The 20,376-nt window shown below is 42.8% G+C and overlaps 1 protein-coding gene across 1 annotated transcript in view; it reads right to left on the reverse strand.

Moving 5' to 3' along the window:
- Positions 1 to 20,376, reverse strand: part of LOC120926504 (cytochrome b-245 heavy chain) — a 69,862-nt gene that overhangs the window by 3,826 nt on the left and 45,660 nt on the right. The window contains exons 10-12 of the mRNA XM_040336483.1: positions 19,294 to 19,456; positions 15,935 to 16,081; positions 3,537 to 3,661 (exon numbers count right to left, since the gene is read on the reverse strand). Of these exons, the coding sequence (XP_040192417.1) occupies positions 3,537 to 3,661; positions 15,935 to 16,081; positions 19,294 to 19,456 (435 nt within the window). The remainder of the gene's footprint in view (positions 1 to 3,536; positions 3,662 to 15,934; positions 16,082 to 19,293; positions 19,457 to 20,376) is intronic.

Genomic DNA, 20,376 nt, shown 5'->3' on the forward strand with positions numbered 1-20,376 from the left:
TAAACCCCCTGAGCCATAATTGGCCAAAGCCACCCTGGCTTTGGCCAATTATGGCTCTCTTTTTTTGCAAGCTGTGATTGGCCAAGCATGGGGGTCATGGTGCATGCTTGGCCAATCATCAGCCAGCAATGCACTGCGATGCCGCAGTGAATTATGGGCCGTGACACACCACTCAAATTTTGTGCGAACGGCCAAAAACATTCGTAATTTGATGAACGATCGAACATACGATGTTCGAGTCGAACATGAGTTTGACTCGAATACGAAGCCCATCCCTAGTCCTGTGTACTCTACATAAAAAAACGAGGATGATTTCACACAGAACTGAAATATAAGCTTAAGCTGACTACTCCGCCAGTATCTTCTTTTGTTTCAGGTTCACTTCCTGTCTTTGCCTACTGCACTACTGGGAACAGCAGACATCAGCAAGAGCAACGGTATATGAACACTGAGCTAGACCCTGTTGCAGGAAACAGAATATATCTCTTAAGTTAAGCCATTATACTGCTTTTATATACATAAATAAAATCACAGGAAAAACATGCATGTAAATGTATAGTACGTACAAACGCACTTGTACTTGAATCTACAGTAAGCAAAAATTCTGTAGAAATAGAAACTGGCTCTTGGTGCAGCTGGTGGATGGACCCAGGAACTCGGGAGTCGAGATGTCTCCCTCTGGAGTTTTATTCCCTTCATGACCAGAGGTCATTAAGGCCTACAGTAGATGCCCAGACCAATTTTTAGCAGCTTCAATATTTGGGGTGCAACGGATCAAAAAACTCACGGTTCGGATCGTTCCTCGGGTCAGGAGTCACGGATCGGATCATTTTTCGGATCGGCAAAAAAAAAAATTCTCCCCCACTGTAATATACACATCCCCCCCCACTGTTCACCCACCCCCCCACTATAGTACCCCCTTGGTGCAGGACACCCCCCCTCCTCTCAGGGCAAGAAACCCCCCCTCCTCTCATGGCTCCTCTCAGGGCAAGAGACCCCCCCTCTCCTCTCAGGGCAAGAGACCCCCCCTCTCCTCTCAGGGCAAGAGACCCCCCCTCTCCTCTCAGGGAAAGAGACCCCCCCCTCTCCTCTCAGGGCAAGAGACCCCCCTCTCCTCTCAGGGCAAGAGACCCCCCCTCTCCTCTCAGGGCAAGAGACCCCCCCTCTCCTCTCAGGGCAAGAGACCCCCCCTCTCTCCTCTCAGGGCAAGAGACCCCTCTCCTCTCAGGGCAAGAGACCCCCCCTCTCCTCTCAGGGCAAGAGACCCCCCCTCCTCTCAGGGCAAGAGACCCCCCTCGGGCAGTACAGGCACTGCCAGCGTGTGTCCCACGAGTGCGGGCTCCTCCTCTGTGGGTGTAAACAGAGGAGGGCCGCCGCCGGGTGTACCAAGATGGCCGCGGCTCCGGAGCCAGGCCGAAGCCGCGGCCTCTCCTAATGTTATTCCTGCGGCTCCGGAGCTAGGCCGAAGCCGCGGCCTTTCCTAGCGCTATGGCCGCGGCTCCGGAGGTAGGCCGAAGCCGCGGCCATAACGTTAGGAAAGGCCGCGGCTTCAACCTAGCTCCGGAGCCGCGGCAATCTGCGGATCACAGTATGTTCCGATCCAAAGAGGGTGACCCGTTCGGATCACGGATCAACTGTGATCCTTTGCACCCCCATTCAATATGCATTGGTCACCTACGCAATAACATTGTGACAAAGATGCATAGATAAATAAATGTAACTGTTTAAGGACATATAGAGTTTTGGGGTACATGGTTTTTATAAGTACCTTGCACATGCTTTTTTTTTTCTTATTAGCTATTGACTAAATTTTTTATAGGAGTAAAACCTCCTCTAGTTTTCATCCAAGAAAGCTGCCATCTTGGTCTCTGTTTATTCTTCAACTGCCATGATACTGCACATGAGGTCAGTTATGACACCAGTAATTGGATGATTTCACAGTTTCACTGAGAGCACATCTAATGTCACAATTACATTCCCAGAACAAGCAGGTAATGTAAAGCCCTGTACACGCGATCAGTTCGTCTGATGAAAACGAACCGATGGACCGTTTTCATCGGACGAACTGATCGTGTGTGGGCCTCATCGTTTTTTTATCTATTGGTGAAAAAAAATAGAACATGTTTTAAATTTTCTTATGGTTAAAAAACCGATAGAAAAAAAAACAATCGTCTGTGGGGAAATCCATCGGTCAAAAATCCACGCATGCTCAGAATCAAGTCGACGCATGCTCGGAAGCATTGAACTTAATTTTCCTCAGCACGTCGTAGTGTTTTACGTCACTGCGTTGGACACGTGCGTAGGCAAGACTGATGAAAGTCAGCTTCATCGATATCCGATGAAAAAATCCATCGGATTAGATTCCATAAGATATCCGATCGTGTGTACGGGGCTTTATTGTTTTTTTAAACTGTTAAATGAATGAGTTTATTTCCACTTTAACTGCCATAGTGAACACGTGACAGAGAACTAGGGATCGACCTATATCGTTTTTTTGGTGCCGATAAGATACCCATATTTCGGCCATCTCTCCTGACGATAGCTGATATTTTTGGCCGATATTTTGTACGTTTTAAGAAAAAATGTTTTTACACTGTCTTTTAAAAATTTTATGTTTATAATCAGTGTTATTGCTGTCACAAGGAATGTAAACATCCCTTGTGACAGTAATAGGCAGTTAGAGGTACTCTTTATGGAGAGATTGGGGGTCTATAAGATCCCAAACCCCTCTTTTGCACTTCAAAGCATTCAAAACGTCAAGATCTGTGTTTTTGAATACTTTATTTTTTAAAACTGGTGCCTTCAAGATGCTAGGAATCCGGTAAGTGATGTTATGATATCGCTTCCGGATTACTAGATCCGAAACCCGAACAAAGCATTGGCTTTGTTTGGGTCTTCGGACAGCCGGCGGACGTGGTGGCTAGTTGCTCGGGCCTCCCAGTGGGACGGGAGAGACTGGGCGAGCGGCGGAAGGTGGCAGGAGGTCCCCTTCTGTTGCTTGTAATAACAGCTAAACAGTTGTTATTACAATAAAGCCGACCGTCTGCTCTAAAAAACGGTACTGGGGTGATGCATGCAGCTGCATTTATCACGCCGGTAAAAACCCTTGAAGAAATAGTTTGAGAACGATACCGATTTTTCAGAAAATGCTGATATTGGCCTCCGATAATCGGCCTTCCCGATAATCGGTCGATCCCTACAGAGAACCACATTGATTACATTCTGATTGTTACTCTGATACCTACCTATCAGTGACGGCACAGAATCAAAACTAGCAAAGCGCACAGTTTTCAGTTACAATGTCGATAGTCTCCCATCATGAGGAACTACTGTCTGAGATCATTGATATAAAGATTTCAGGCATCTAGTGATCATGTGAAGCAAAAACTGGATACATTAATCAGTCTGCTTGCATTCAACCAAATGTTAGTTTAGTTTAACTTACTGTTTTGTAAGTCATGTTAGATAGAATAGTTTTAATCCAAAATACTGTCCACATACTTGAGTAAATAACGAGACAAAGTAATGAGACTTACTTCGAATGTGCGCTGGCAATGTTCTTAAATTCGATTTCCCAGTTGGGTCTTCCATACAAGGTCTTTTGCTTAAGACCAGTGATTACATCCTTCTCTTGATCATGGTGCAATGAGAATGCAGTGGCCTTAAATTAAAAAAATATTCCAAATTTAAGGATGAGGGGCAAAGATGAAAATTAGGAGCAAATTGTATTATGTGGATTTCTGCTTATGTGCAAGTTAAAATAAATTGTACAACGATTTGATAATCTGTGGTCATGGGGAAATTCAGCCCTGTGGAGTATATAGAAGTCTACACACTGGTTTCATTTGTAAAGGAATCCTGGCCTTACTAAACAAAAATAAAAATGGATACACGCTGTGAAAATATAAGCTTTATACTTGCCTTTCAATTTGGGGCGGTATGTTATATCTTCACTTTAATGAACAGCTCTGGGTGCTTCTGCTTATTGACACTTATGAGTGTGTCCAATACAGTGCCCCCTACTGAGCACTTTGGCTCCTACCACTCGCCGTCTACTTTGCATGTACTGATGTAGGGATCAACAGAAGGAACCACAACACCCCGGGGGACACAAATGACACAGAAGTATTGAATAATTATTATGGTGCCTAAATAGTGCTAAATTTGGTACAGCTCAAAGTACAGGTGTGCATACAAAAACACATGAAAAAAAGAGTGGTTTCATATATCAACACTCAAAAGGCTTGATTTACTAAATGCAAATAGATTGTGCACTTTGTAAGCGCAGTTGAGCTCTGCAAGGGAATTTTCTCCAGAGCTTACTAAATGCGGGGAAGCTCTGCTGATTTCCACTATCCAATCATGTGCAAGCAAACATGCTGGAGTCTTATTTTGTTTTGTTTTCCTTGCATGTGATTAGATATTCTTTGCAAAGGGATGCTTCCCCTCATTTACTAAGTTTTAGAGCAAATTAACTTGCAAAGTGCACAGTCTGTACAAAGTGCCTTTAGTAAATCAACCCAATGTTTTGTTTAAATTTAAGTTAACAATTATTTTCTATGGGAAAATGTGTTTCTCTATTCTAAATAATTCCCAGGCTACTCAGTCTGACCCAGTCATTTGAATGACATACTATACAATTTTGAAGAGTAAGAGCCAGTTCACACTGGGGCGACCTGGGATCCGACTTCAAGCCACCCCAAGTTGCCCCTAGTCGCGCGGTCGAGTAAATTAATGGAAGTGAATGGGAGCCGTCTTAATGTACACTACTGAAGTCACTCCGACTTCAGAAAAGGTTCCTGTACTACTTCAATCTGACTTCTAGGCAACTTGTAGGCAACTTGTACCTATTGATTTCAATGGAAGTCGCCTCAGAAGTCGGATCACTGTCTTAACTGAAGCAACAATACAGGAAGATATAAATAGATGGATTATAGGGTGATGGCGCTGCTTATGTTTGTTTAGTAGATGTATACACTATGTCCTGTGTATAATAAAATATCACATTTGTAGGGGAGCTCCAAATGTTAGGAGAGGCCAATGGGAGTGGGTCTCCTAGACCTGCGTATCGTTTAACCAAACGTCCAGGTGCTACCCCCTAATATTGCTTATAATCAACACTGGTGACCCAATGATTTATTGGTTGTTCCAGGGGAGTTGATAACCGTGTTCCAAAGGAGTGTATGGACAGCCAATAAATTATATTTCAGTCCTATGTACCTATATCTGCTACAAATAGGTGTATCCTAAAAAGGTGTCTCAGGTGAATCCTAGGTGTAACCTCAAAGTGATAGTACGTGCTGTGGCACACACTTCCAGTGTTCCGTGAGAACCAAGTTGAAATATATATATATAAGGCACTAGAGATATATTGATAGTGAAGTGTCCCCTTGGACACTATTTGTGATGTTCAGGGTTGGCACCCTAAAACAGCTGTGAATACAGGGTGACAAACACACTGAGTATATATTAAGTATTATTGCTGTGGGCCTGAATGTAGATTAACTACATCAAGCGCAATAATGGAAGTGAAAATAAAAAATAAAAATAAAAAGTAACACTGCAAAGTGATATAGACTATTGGCAATTAATGTCAGATAGGAAATCAAATTATTATACAAAACAAGACAATAATTAATTGTGATTAAGTACCATCCCTCGAGAGGGTGCACAGAGAAAAATGTTAAAAATTGATATATAAGTTGGATGTTGTTTGAAAGTGAAAAAAACAACAGCAGTAAAAAGTGAACATGTGAGGAGTGAAGTTGAACGTCCAAGCTCAGTAATATAAAATAAACAAACAACCCTCAGTGGGTAATGGTGCTTAATTGCTAAGAAGATCTCTCAATTGAACGTGAACTCAAAGACCAAACTAATGTTCAGTTTGGAAACAATGTGTCACTGGTGCCAAAAGTACATATTATAGAAAAAGCAAAAGTGGTGACTTCATGTGACTGTCTTCTTGATGGATTTTATTGTGACTTATGTGCTCCCCCTGTTGGGTCCCCACTCACCAGACGTTGGCACCCCAAGGGGCAAAAGGCAATGGTGGTGGTACCTCGGTGTTAGTTGTTGGTTTTTGTTTCCAAACGGCAGGAAATTTCTTTGCCACCTCTCCAGAGGGGGAGGGAAGAAAATCCAAGCAGCTTCCAGGTGTCCCAAGGATAGTAATCAAAAAGGAAAGAAAAAAATCCACATAGCGTGACACTGCGTTGTGCAATAGAAAAAGATCACTCGTCTTTATTTAAAAATGTTGTAACCACGTACAATTCTGCTAATATTGTGGTGGTTTGAACAGCTTCACCAGTAATCCCAAATCCCCGTGGGATTTAGCAGAGAAGTGGTTTCTTAAAAAACATTCACAGAGTATATTTAACAAGGGAAAGAAAAAAAGGGTATATATAAAAAAATGAATAAAATTAAAAATAAAAATCAAAAGTCCATTAAGACAAAATGCAGATAAAAATGAAAGTAGGCTGCAATGGCATATTGGGCCCTGTTATCCGGTCCTACTCACGAGCTGCTAAGCGGAGCCTGTGTCACACGGTAACGCTGTGCAGTCAGCAGCAAGCGTTCGTGGCTTCCCGTTCAGGCAAATCGCGGCTCGGAGGACTAGGATACAGTCAGCTGGTGGGCCGTGCGTACGTGTGTGCTTGCGTCTGGGTCACCTGACGCGTTTCGTCGTATGACGTTATCAAAGGCGATTCAAGCTACAGACGTACGCTCGTGATTTTTATACACGGCTGTAGATGTGTCCCGCCTGTTGTGAGGAATTTGATTACTGGCTATACACTTACTAACATCCCATAATCCTCCCACCCGTTAACCCTTGGTGTGATCCAATTGTATTAAGGGGAAGGACACAACCAGCGCCGAAAATAAAAATAGCTTTTATATTGGTATGATAGACAACTTGGCTGGCTGCTTAATTAGTAATGCCAGAATGGGAACATGTAACAAGTTTAAATCTTAGGTTGAAATCTCTATTCTGCCACAGACTATGAAATGCATGCATCCGGCAAGAGAAAACAATATAAACATATATATAACATTCCCAATATGTGTAATACTCTAGAAAAAAATACACAATGGTATATACATTTGTCCTGGCTTAAACAGTGTAGGGGAGAGGTTAGAGAGGAAAAAAACACACAATGGTATATACATTTGCCCTGGCTTAAACAGTGTAGGGGTGAGGTTAGAGAGGTAATATCCTGACTAGGAATACAAAAGTAGTATTTTAATTAAAATGCACGGCTGAGATCAGAGTGAGGGACTCCTGACCCCATTCTGTATTGCTCCCATGATGCAGATAATTACATACAAAGGGCTAGTTAAATGTGAAATAAGTTATCCTATATACATAGTATACATATCATTAATAACGGGATCCTCCATTTGTTCATGGGGGGGGGGGGATTTTTACCCCCGTTCAATGGTATGTTGTCATAACGGAGCTGTCCACTAGGTGGATAAAATATATGCATGGAGAGACAGAGGATGGTTAGATGTACCTCCCTGAGTTGCCCCAGCTGGAAATGCCTGTTGTAAAAACAGAGCATGGATTAAAAAAGTATATGAAATGCTGAACATACAGTGTTTAATAGAATATGAACAAAACTATGGGAGAGCTTTTTCATTGATGCTCATTACTGTATGCTGGGCAGGTTCTGTTTTTTAAAGTAGAGCTTTTCGTGTATTTCAGATTATTAGGGTAAAGGAGGGACTGAGGGCTGTCCCTACATCTAGTTTCCTACCCCATTAATTATATTCATGGGGTAGAATTGCATGAAGCCTAAGGATGAGATGGCTTTTAATCCGAACCCCAAACTCCTTTATTTGGGAAAAAAAAGTGTATTGGTGATTTTGATTTGTGGTTATAATCTTATGTTGATTCTTTGTATGCTGTGACTTTATTGGTTTCTTATACACTTGGTCTGGAGGGAAGGAGTTAATACTTAAAGGTTGGATTCATCCATTGGTTCTATCAGAGGTTGCTTAATGGAAATTGGGATGCAGTTGAACAAGGAGGAATATATTATATCTGAAATATTCGTTATAAAATTCAGATCTCAAAAAAGTTGTTGGATTACGGATGGTCTTGTTGCTATTAGAAGTTGGAGATGAAGCAATTTAGATCTATGTCCAAGTTAAGGCCTCTAGGTGCCAGGGATCCCATCTTGTGTATCCATCTGGTTTCGTTTTGTGACACTTGTACTTGTTTATTACCACCCCGCCAGTGATCCTTGATAATATCAATCCCAAAAAAAATCATACAGCTGGGGTCTTTGTGGTGTTTCTCTGCAAAGTGTCTCGAGAGGCTATGCTTGGAAAAGCCTTTTTTGATGTTCTTGATATGCTCTCTGATTCTTACACGCAGGGCCCTGGTGGTACGGCCTATATACTGTAGGTGGCATGGGCACTCAATGACATAGGTCACATGCGTACTATTGCACGTGATTAATTCTTTTATTTGGTATTCCTGGTTGTATACTGTGGATTTGAAGGTGGTCTTTCTCCGAGGTTGGGGTTTGTTGGTTCTACATGGAAGGCAACGTTGGCACCTATAGAAGCCTTTGAGGTCTGGACATATATTGATGTTCTGAGGGGGATCAAGTACATTGTGTACAAGGTGTGTCCTTAAAGTGGGAGCTCTCCGATAGATGAACTTGGGGCGGGGTGGGAGAATGTTAGCTAGTGTTCTGTCTTCTCTGAGGATGGGCCAGTACTTTTTAAAAATCTTCTCCACTTGTTTATACTGATTGTTGAATCCAGTAATAAAGGATAGATCCACTTTGGGTACTGTTGAGGGTTTCTTTTTCTTCAGCAGTGTTTCTCTGTTCATTAATCTGATGTTATTTTTTAATTTGGTCAGTAGTTCAGTAGTAGGTCAGGGCGTAGCGATGGGGGCTCGCTACGCCCCGAGTGTCGCTAATTTATTTATGGACATGTGGGAATCGGAATATATATACGGGCAGAATATTCCTCAGCTACGGCATTACAGAAGATATATAGATGATCTTATCATCCTCTGGGACGGGACAGAAGACAGTTTGGAAACCTTCATACAGCAACTAAACAATAATAGATTTGGTATAACCTTTACGGGGAAATGGCATAACCAATCTGTCGACTATTTGGATCTACAGATTTTCAAGCACAATGGGGAACTCTGCACAAAAACATTCTTCAAAAAAACCGACAGAAACGGATACATATCCACCTCTAGTTGCCACCACCCTCAGTGGATAGGTAATATCCCCAAAGGACAACTGTTGAGAGTGAGGAGAAACTGTCGACGTCTAGAAGACTATGATATACAAGCAGAAGTACTCATTAAAAGATTCCTTGAAAAAGGTTATAAAGAAGAACTACTGACCAAATTAAAAAATAACATCAGATTAATGAACAGAGAAACACTGCTGAAGAAAAAGAAACCCTCAACAGTACCCAAAGTGGATCTATCCTTTATTACTGGATTCAACAATCAGTATAAACAAGTGGAGAAGATTTTTAAAAAGTACTGGCCCATCCTCAGAGAAGACAGAACACTAGCTAACATTCTCCCACCCCGCCCCAAGTTCATCTATCGGAGAGCTCCCACTTTAAGGACACACCTTGTACACAATGTACTTGATCCCCCTCAGAACATCAATATATGTCCAGACCTCAAAGGCTTCTATAGGTGCCAACGTTGCCTTCCATGTAGAACCAACAAACCCCAACCTCGGAGAAAGACCACCTTCAAATCCACAGTATACAACCAGGAATACCAAATAAAAGAATTAATCACGTGCAATAGTACGCATGTGACCTATGTCATTGAGTGCCCATGCCACCTACAGTATATAGGCCGTACCACCAGGGCCCTGCGTGTAAGAATCAGAGAGCATATCAAGAACATCAAAAAAGGCTTTTCCAAGCATAGCCTCTCGAGACACTTTGCAGAGAAACACCACAAAGACCCCAGCTGTATGATTTTTTTTGGGATTGATATTATCAAGGATCACTGGCGGGGTGGTAATAAACAAGTACAAGTGTCACAAAACGAAACCAGATGGATACACAAGATGGGATCCCTGGCACCTAGAGGCCTTAACTTGGACATAGATCTAAATTGCTTCATCTCCAACTTCTAATAGCAACAAGACCATCCGTAATCCAACAACTTTTTTGAGATCTGAATTTTATAACGAATATTTCAGATATAATATATTCCTCCTTGTTTAACTGCATCCCAATTTCCATTAAGCAACCTCTGATAGAACCAATGGATGAATCCAACCTTTAAGTATTAACTCCTTCCCTCCAGACCAAGTGTATAAGAAACCAATAAAGTCACAGCATACAAAGAATCAACATAAGATTATAACCACAAATCAAAATCACCAATACACTTTTTTTTCCCAAATAAAGGAGTTTGGGGTTCGGATTAAAAGCCATCTCATCCTTAGGCTTCATGCAATTCTACCCCATGAATATAATTAATGGGGTAGGAAACTAGATGTAGGGACAGCCCTCAGTCCCTCCTTTACCCTAATAATCTGAAATACACGAAAAGCTCTACTTTAAAAAACAGAACCTGCCCAGCATACAGTAATGAGCATCAATGAAAAAGCTCTCCCATAGTTTTGTTCATATTCTATTAAACACTGTATGTTCAGCATTTCATATAATTTTTTAATCCATGCTCTGTTTTTACAACAGGCATTTCCAGCTGGGGCAACTCAGGGAGGTACATCTAACCATCCTCTGTCTCTCCATGCATATATTTTATCCACCTAGTGGACAGCTTCGTTATGACAACATACCATTGAACGGGGGTAAAAATCCCCCCCCCCATGAACAAATGGAGGATCCCGTTATTAATGATATGTATACTATGTATATAGGATAACTTATTTCACATTTAACTAGCCCTTTGTATGTAATTATCTGCATCATGGGAGCAATACAGAATGGGGTCAGGAGTCCCTCACTCTGATCTCAGCCGTGCATTTTAATTAAAATACTACTTTTGTATTCCTAGTCAGGATATTACCTCTCTAACCTCACCCCTACACTGTTTAAGCCAGGGCAAATGTATATACCATTGTGTGTTTTTTTCCTCTCTAACCTCTCCCCTACACTGTTTAAGCCAGGGCAAATGTATATACCATTGTGTATTTTTTTCTAGAGTATTACACATATTGGGAATGTTATATATATGTTTATATTGTTTTCTCTTGCCGGATGCATGCATTTCATAGTCTGTGGCAGAATAGAGATTTCAACCTAAGATTTAAACTTGTTACATGTTCCCATTCTGGCATTACTAATTAAGCAGCCAGCCAAGTTGTCTATCATACCAATATAAAAGCTATTTTTATTTTCGGCGCTGGTTGTGTCCTTCCCCTTAATACAATTGGATCACACCAAGGGTTAACGGGTGGGAGGATTATGGGATGTTAGTAAGTGTATAGCCAGTAATCAAATTCCTCACAACAGGCGGGACACATCTACAGCCGTGTATAAAAATCACGAGCGTACGTCTGTAGCTTGAATCGCCTTTGATAACATCATACGACGAAACGCGTCAGGTGACCCAGACGCAAGCACACACGTACGCACGGCCCACCAGCTGACTGTATCCTAGTCCTCCGAGCCGCGATTTGCCTGAACGGGAAGCCACGAACGCTTGCTGCTGACTGCACAGCGTTACCGTGTGACACAGGCTCCGCTTAGCAGCTCGTGAGTAGGACCGGATAACAGGGCCCAATATGCCATTGCAGCCTACTTTCATTTTTATCTGCATTTTGTCTTAATGGACTTTTGATTTTTATTTTTAATTTTATTCATTTTTTTATATATACCCTTTTTTTCTTTCCCTTGTTAAATATACTCTGTGAATGTTTTTTAAGAAACCACTTCTCTGCTAAATCCCACGGGGATTTGGGATTACTGGTGAAGCTGTTCAAACCACCACAATATTAGCAGAATTGTACGTGGTTACAACATTTTTAAATAAAGACGAGTGATCTTTTTCTATTGCACAACGCAGTGTCACGCTATGTGGATTTTTTTCTTTCCTTTTTGATTACTATCCTTGGGACACCTGGAAGCTGCTTGGATTTTCTTCCCTCCCCCTCTGGAGAGGTGGCAAAGAAATTTCCTGCCGTTTGGAAACAAAAACCAACAACTAACACCGAGGTACCACCACCATTGCCTTTTGCCCCTTGGGGTGCCAACGTCTGGTGAGTGGGGACCCAACAGGGGGAGCACATAAGTCACAATAAAATCCATCAAGAAGACAGTCACATGAAGTCACCACTTTTGCTTTTTCTATAATATGTACTTTTGGCACCAGTGACACATTGTTTCCAAACTGAACATTAGTTTGGTTTTTGAGTTCACGTTCAATTGAGAGATCTTCTTAGCAATTAAGCACCATTACCCACTGAGGGTTGTTTGTTTATTTTATATTACTGAGCTTGGACGTTCAACTTCACTCCTCACATGTTCACTTTTTACTGCTGTTGTTTTTTTCACTTTCAAACAACATCCAACTTATATATCAATTTTTAACATTTTTCTCTGTGCACCCTCTCGAGGGATGGTACTTAATCACAATTAATTATTGTCTTGTTTTGTATAATAATTTGATTTCCTATCTGACATTAATTGCCAATAGTCTATATCACTTTGCAGTGTTACTTTTTATTTTTATTTTTTATTTTCACTTCCATTATTGCGCTTGATGTAGTTAATCTACATTCAGGCCCACAGCAATAATACTTAATATATACTCAGTGTGTTTGTCACCCTGTATTCACAGCTGTTTTAGGGTGCCAACCCTGAACATCACAAATAGTGTCCAAGGGGACACTTCACTATCAATATATCTCTAGTGCCTTATATATATATATTTCAACTTGGTTCTCACGGAACACTGGAAGTGTGTGCCACAGCACGTACTATCACTTTGAGGTTACACCTAGGATTCACCTGAGACACCTTTTTAGGATACACCTATTTGTAGCAGATATAGGTACATAGGACTGAAATATAATTTATTGGCTGTCCATACACTCCTTTGGAACACGGTTATCAACTCCCCTGGAACAACCAATAAATCATTGGGTCACCAGTGTTGATTATAAGCAATATTAGGGGGTAGCACCTGGACGTTTGGTTAAACGATACGCAGGTCTAGGAGACCCACTCCCATTGGCCTCTCCTAACATTTGGAGCTCCCCTACAAATGTGATATTTTATTATACACAGGACATAGTGTATACATCTACTAAACAAACATAAGCAGCGCCATCACCCTATAATCCATCTATTTATAACTTCTGGTTTCTTTGAGACCTGTCAGGGAGGCAGCAGCTTAATATTCTCCTATCCTAAGCGCGGATCCCCCCAATTTAATACAGGAAGATAACATACATTTCTCAGGCAAACCCCTCCCTCCCACAGAGCTGATTGTTTGATTGGCCACTGGAAAGTCTCCTGTCCTGGAGGCGACTTGAAGTTGCCTTGTACTGTCCTGGAGGCAACTTGAAGTTGCTTTGTAAGTTGCCTGATGATTCATACTCAAGTCGTGTCCAAGTTGCCTCCCAAAATTGTGCTAGAAGTCGTGTTGCCCCTGTGTGAATGGGCTCTAAGAGTCAGGCCTCGTACACACGGCCGAGGAACTCGACGTGCCAAACACATCGAGTTCCTCGGCCAGTTCAGCCCTGAAGCCGCCGAGGAGCTCGGCGGGACGAGAGCTCCCATAGAACAACGAGGAAATAGAGAACATGTTCTCTATTTCCTCGCCGAGGTCCTCGTCGGCTTCCTCGGCCGAAAGTGTACACACGGCCGGGTTCCTCGGCAGAATTCAGCCAGAAACTCGGTCGGAAGCTGAATTCTGCCGAGGAAACTGGTCGTGTGTACGGGGCCTAAGAGTAAGAACAATATTGTTCTGGTAAGTCAGTTCTTGGAATTGTGGTATCTGTTTTATTATTGTGTACTTCGAGTAATTTACAAGTGAGACTAATAAGAATCCACCAACTGAAGGAGACCCCCTTGGTGGGCTGTGGAGGCAGGATAATGAACTGCAGCTAGGGATCTAACTGCTGAAACCTCCCTATAAATTGTTTAGAAGAGTCAGCTAATCTCAGTTAGTTTAGTTTATACTGAGCCTTTAGGAAGGAATTATCACAATCACGCCCGCTCTGTGGCCTGTTGATGATCAAGCCTCACAGCGGGAGGTAAGCGGCGCCCATGGCCTGGACAGGGTCAACACAGGTCGCGGCTGCCGCTCACCTACCGATGTGCAAACATGCCTGTGTCATCTCCGGGCTCCGGCGCAGCTACGGTAGCGGCTGATTGGCTGAGCTGTGTGTCTCTCTCACACACAGCTCAGCGTCAGAACCAACGCTGACAGTTCAGCTGTTCAGACACTGCTCTTCCCGACTCTCTACTCTACACTGTCTGCCGCACCCACACCCACCTGTGTCTGTCCCGCCCACACATCCCAGGGAAATTAATTCTGGAGGAAAGGAAGATGTAACACATTACACAAGATTAAAAGCTGCAGGCAGCCTGCTCTGAGCCTCCATCCTGGGGTGAGTAAGCTCACCCTCTCCCACCTCCCAGTGTATATAAATCTAATTTAAGTGGTGCTCTGAGGACTTTGATGCAAGAGGGGGGCTTTGGTGGGCAGAGACCCCCTTACATCAGAGTTCCCCTTTCCATCAGAGTCCACAGCATTCCCCCTTAAATCAGGGTTCTCAGAACACCACTTTACATCAGACTCCCCTTAAATAAGAGTTCCCCTTTACATTAGAGTCCACAGAGCTCCCCCTTACAGTAAGTGGAAATTCTGCAGACTATAATGGGGCTCTGTGCAGACTCTGATGTAAGGGGCTCTGTGTGGACTCTGATGTAAGGGGCTCTGTGCGGACTCTGATGTAAGGGGCTCTGTGCGGACTCTCATGTAAGGGGCTTTGTGCGTACTCTTATGTAAGGGGCTCTGTGCGGGCTCTTATGTATGGGGGTCTGTGCGGACTCTTATGTATTGGGGCTCTGTGCGGACTCTGATGTAAGGGGCTCTGTGCAGACTCTGATGTAAGGGGCTCTGTGCGGACCCTGGTGTGAGGGGTTCCGTGCGGACTCTGGTGTGGGGGGGCTCTGTGTGGACTCTGATGTAATGGGGGTCTGTGTGGACTTTGATGTAAGGGGCTCTGTGCGGACTCTGATGTAATGGGGCTCTGTGCGGCCTCTGATGTAATAGGGCTCTGTGCGGACTCTGATGTAAGGGGCTCTGTGCAGACTCTGATGTAATGGGGCTCTGTGTGGACTCTGATGTAATGGGGCTCTGTGCGGACTCTCAAGTAAGGGGCTCTGTGTGGACCCTCAAGTAAGGGGCTCTGTGCGGACTCTGATGTAAGGGGCTCTGTGCGGACTCTGATGTATTGGGCTCTGTGCGGACTCTCATGTAAGGGGCTCTGTGCGGACTCTAATGTAAGGGGGTTCTGTGTGGAGTTTGATGTAAGGGGGGTCTGTGTGAAGTTTGATATAAGGGGGGTCTGTGTGGACTCTGATGTAATGGGGGTCTGTGTGGACTTTGATGTAAGGAAGCAGGGGGCGCTAGGAGATGGAGATCTGCACAGTGAATTGAGAGTAATGGGGGGGGGCATGATTGCAGGGACACTGTCATATAAAGAGGACTGCACTGTAATCATTACAGTGCAGTCCCCCTTATGTTTAAATCACAATGTCCCTGCACATTACAGCGTGAAGGACCGACATCCCCCCCCCCCCCCCGGGCCCCTGGAAAAATTGGCTGCTCAGTCTAAAATGCCCGGGCCAATTTTTTGTCCCAGTCCGGGCCTGATCACAATCACTTGATTTTACATTAGCTAATGAACCATTGTAATTGCTGAAAAAAATAAATGATTAAGTTTACCTGACTTTCATCCCATCCAGTAAGGTAGATGTTGTAGCTGAGAAAATCAGCATTATTCCTCTCCTGCATTTGAGACTCCAGGGATTGTAGCAAATCAGCAAACCATTCAAATGCTTGGGTTTCTCGACACAGCCAATAGAAGTAAATCTAAAACATACAGAAAATATATATACACATATGTGTTACTATAGGCCTATGGCTGTTTTATTAACAACTGGTTTGCTAAATTAAACATAAAGAGTGAGGAAGTTCCATGGAACTTACCGCTGTCTGATTATACACATAACTTAGTTACACAAAATATTTTTAACTATGCATTAAATATTGAAGACAAAATTCCCTGGAGCTTTAGACAAAATTCCCTGGAGCTTTTTGCACATTATGCTAACTCATTCATTATAATCCAATGTATTCTAACAACACATCACTAAAATATTTATGCTTGTCCACTAGTGCGCAGGAAGAAGCAGTGAATACTTGTATCATCAATGGAAATATTGATTGTTGATTGTTGCACAAAAAGATACCCCCAACTGTGTTAAGCCCTGTACACACGATCGGTCCATCCGATGAAAACAGTCTGATGGACCGTTTTAATCGGTTAACCGATGAAGCTGACTGATGGTCAGTCGTGCCTACACACCATCGGTTAAAAAAACTATTGTGTCAGAACGCGGTGACGTAAAACACAACGACGTGCTGAAAAAAAAGAAGTTCAATGCTTCCAAGCATGCGTCGACTTAATTCTGAGCATGCATGGATTTTTAACCGATGGTTGTGCCTACTAACGATCGTTTTTTTTCTATCGGTTAGGAATCCATCGGTTAAATTTCAAACAAGTTGGCTTTTTTTTAACCGATGGATAAATAACCGATGGCGCCCACACACGATCGGTTTGGACCGATGAAAACGGTCCATCAGACCATTCTCATTGGTTTAACCGATCGTGTGTACGCGGCCTTATCCTTAGCAGAGCCATGAAAATAAATAGCCAATACAAACAAGAGTTATTCTTGTAGCTTAGGTCCCTATTGTCGTAACAGACAACCAGTGTCAACATTACTTTTTGCGTATGCAAATGATCCTTCTACGCCGATTCCCGAACGAGTTCGCGTCGCGTAACCGTCGCTAAAGTCATTTGCGTAAGCGGAAACTTACTCCTGCTATATGAGGAGTAAGTTTCCGCAAGTCCCACGTAGGCCATGTTACGGATGGCGTCGGGTCCGCGTCGTGTTTTTTCGTCGGGTACGTCGTTTTACTAAGTCATTCTTGAATACGACTTTACGTCAATGACGCACACGTCGGCGTCATTGACGTTTTCCGCCGAGAACTGGAGCATGCGCACTGGGCTTTTTGAAGCCCGGCGCATGCGCAGTTCATTAGAATCGGGGGCGCGCTTAATTTGAATACAAGCCGCCCCCTTGGAGATCCGCCAGGCTATGCCGGGGAATTTACACTCCGCCGTCCCAACTTACGGAGCAAGTGTTTGGGGAATACAACACTTGCTCCTGTAAGTTGGGACAGCGGAGTGTAAGTGCCTTAAGCGCAGCCCGCGGATTTTTAGAGAGAATATGGGCCACTGTGTGTATATATATATATATATATATATATATATATATATATATATATATATATAGGCAGAATGAACCTCATCAGTGGGGATGAAGAGGACAATTAAAACCTGACAGGAGTTTTGATCCTTCACCACTCTGAATACACTTTAAGCATGCGTTATGTAAATGTATCCACTTTAACCACTTTAATGATGCGTACAGCTCTATGGCAGAATTTGTCTATTGTTTCTATTTCTTCCATGAACAATGTCTGTATTCACTGTTAGTTAAGTTGGTTAATTGCTAGGAATTGGGGGGATCAATGGTGGAGAAGGATCTGGGTGTCCTTGTAGATCATAAGCTCAATTATAGCATGCAATGCCAAGCTGCAGTCTTCAAAGCAAGCAAAGTCGTTTCTTGAATTAAGAGAGGTATAGACTCTAGAGAAAGAGAGAGATGTCATTTTGTCCCTGTACAAATCTCTAGTAAGACCTCCTCAGAAATATGAATTTCAGTTTTTGGCACCAGTTCACAAAAAGGATATTGGGGAACTGGAGAAAGTGCAGAGAAGGGCAACCAAACTGATAAGAGGCATGGAGAAGCTCAGCTATGAGGAAAGATTAGAGGAACTGAATTTATTCTCTCTTGAGAACATGTATAAATACATAAGTGGTCCATATAGTGAGCTTGATGCTGATTTATTCACTTTAAGGTCATCACAGAGGACAAGAGGCACTATTTACGTCTGGAGGAATAGAGATTTAAACTCCAAATGCAGAAAGGTTTCTTCAATAAGAACTGTGAAAATGTGGAATAGACTCCCTCAAGAGCTGCTACATTCCACCTCAGTAGATTGCTTAAAAGGCCTGGATTCTTTCTTAAATGTACATAATATAACTAGATACTAACATTTACAGGTAAAGCTAATCCAGGAAATATCTGATTGTCTCTCCGGGGATCAGGAAGGAATATTTTCCCCTGCTGGAGAAAATTGGATCATGCTTTGCTGGGCTTTTTGTCTTCCTCTGAATCAACTGTGGGTATGGGATTGTGTATATAGTAGGGTTGTCCCGATACCACTTTTTTAGGACCGAGTACAAGTACCGATACTTTTTTTCAAGTAGTCGCCGATACCGAATACCGATACTTTTTTTAAATGTGTCCCCAAATGCAGCCATGTCCCCCCCAAATGCAGCCATGTCCCCCCCATATGCAGCCATGTCCCCCACATATGCAGCCATGTCCCTCTAGCCATGTCCCTCACATATGCAGCCATGTCCCTCACATATGCAGCCATGTCCCTCTAGCCATGTCCCTCACATATGCAGCAATGTCCCTCTAGCCATGTCCCTCACATATGCAGCAATGTCCCTCTAGCCATGTCCCTCACATATGCAGCCATGTCCCTCTAGCCATGTCCCTCACATATGCAGCCATGTCCCTCACATATGCAGCAATGTCCCTCACATATGCAGCAATGTCCCTCTAGCCATGTCCCTCACATATGCAGCAATGTCCCTCTAGCCATGTCCCTCGATGCGGCGGCGCGATGCGGCGGCAGCGGCGGGGGGGGAAAGGGGGGGGGTAAGTATTCTATTTAGGTATCGGGGGTATTTGCGCGAGTACGAGTACTCCCGCAAATACTCGGTATCGGTCCCGATACCGATACTGGTATCGGTATCTGGACAACCCTAGTATATAGGGTTGTAAGACTTGTGTTTTTTTTTTCAACCAGACTATGTAACTATGTTAGTTTCTAGAAAAAAACTATAATTTCACATTATTTGATGAATTAATTATAAATACCTTTTTTAACCTTAGAGTTGACACATTGTTGCAGTATTTATACCAGACAGACTTCAAGACAGAAGCAAATGGAGTAACTCCGATTCCTGCTCCAACCAGCATAGCAACCTCATAGTCGAACACATCCTCACTTGCTGTTCCAAAGGGACCATCAATTAAAATTCTGGGGAACAAAATCAAACAATGTATCTTATATAATATTGCATTTGAATTTCCTTAAATACTTAACCCCCCTGGCGGTATTCCCGAGTCTGGCTCGGGATGGAATTTCAGGACCAAAAGCGGTAACCCCGAGCCTGACTCGGGATCGCCACAGGCAGAGTTTACTTACCTTGTCACTGGATCCTGAGATGCTTCCCCGCTGTGTGATCGAGCAGTGTCTCCTCGCTCGATTCAAAGTGCTGAGTGCCACCGTGCTCCGTTCCCTACGACGTTACGACGCACGGGGCCGAGATCGGCGCCAAATTAAAAAAAGTAAATAAACACAATACATACAGTATACTGTAATCTTTTAGATTACAGTACTGTATGAAAAAAATACACACCCCCTTTGTCCCTAGTGGTCTGCCCAGTGTCCTACATGTACTTTTATATAATAAAAACTGTTCTTTCTGCCTGCAAACTGGAGATTGTCCATAGCAACCAAAAAGTGTCCCTGTATGTCAAAAGTGGTTTTAGACCAGCTAAAAAACAGCGATAATAAATTAGAATCACTTGCAGAATTGAGCGATGGTGATTTGTGGGGAAATTCGTCATCAAAAAATTAAAAGTAATAATGTTTATTATTATTCTATTATTTGTTATAATTATTTATATGTATTTATTATATTATAATTTATAGTTTTGTGTTTCAAATTTTATTATACCCGGGATGTCTACTAGACTCTTGTTTGTAGAGTTTTAAGTGAGTTATTTCTAAGAATTACAGGCCTACAATATAAAACACCAAATTTCCATGCAAAATAATGGTACCGCTTTCAGCACCTAAAATCTGAAATAATCATACCGCCAGGGATGTTAAAGAGACTGTCACCAGACCTTTTGTTTCAACAATTACCTTTTGCATTGAACATATTTTATGCA

This window comes from Rana temporaria, chromosome 2, assembly GCF_905171775.1.
Source record: "Rana temporaria chromosome 2, aRanTem1.1, whole genome shotgun sequence".
Lineage (NCBI taxonomy): Eukaryota > Metazoa > Chordata > Amphibia > Anura > Ranidae > Rana > Rana temporaria.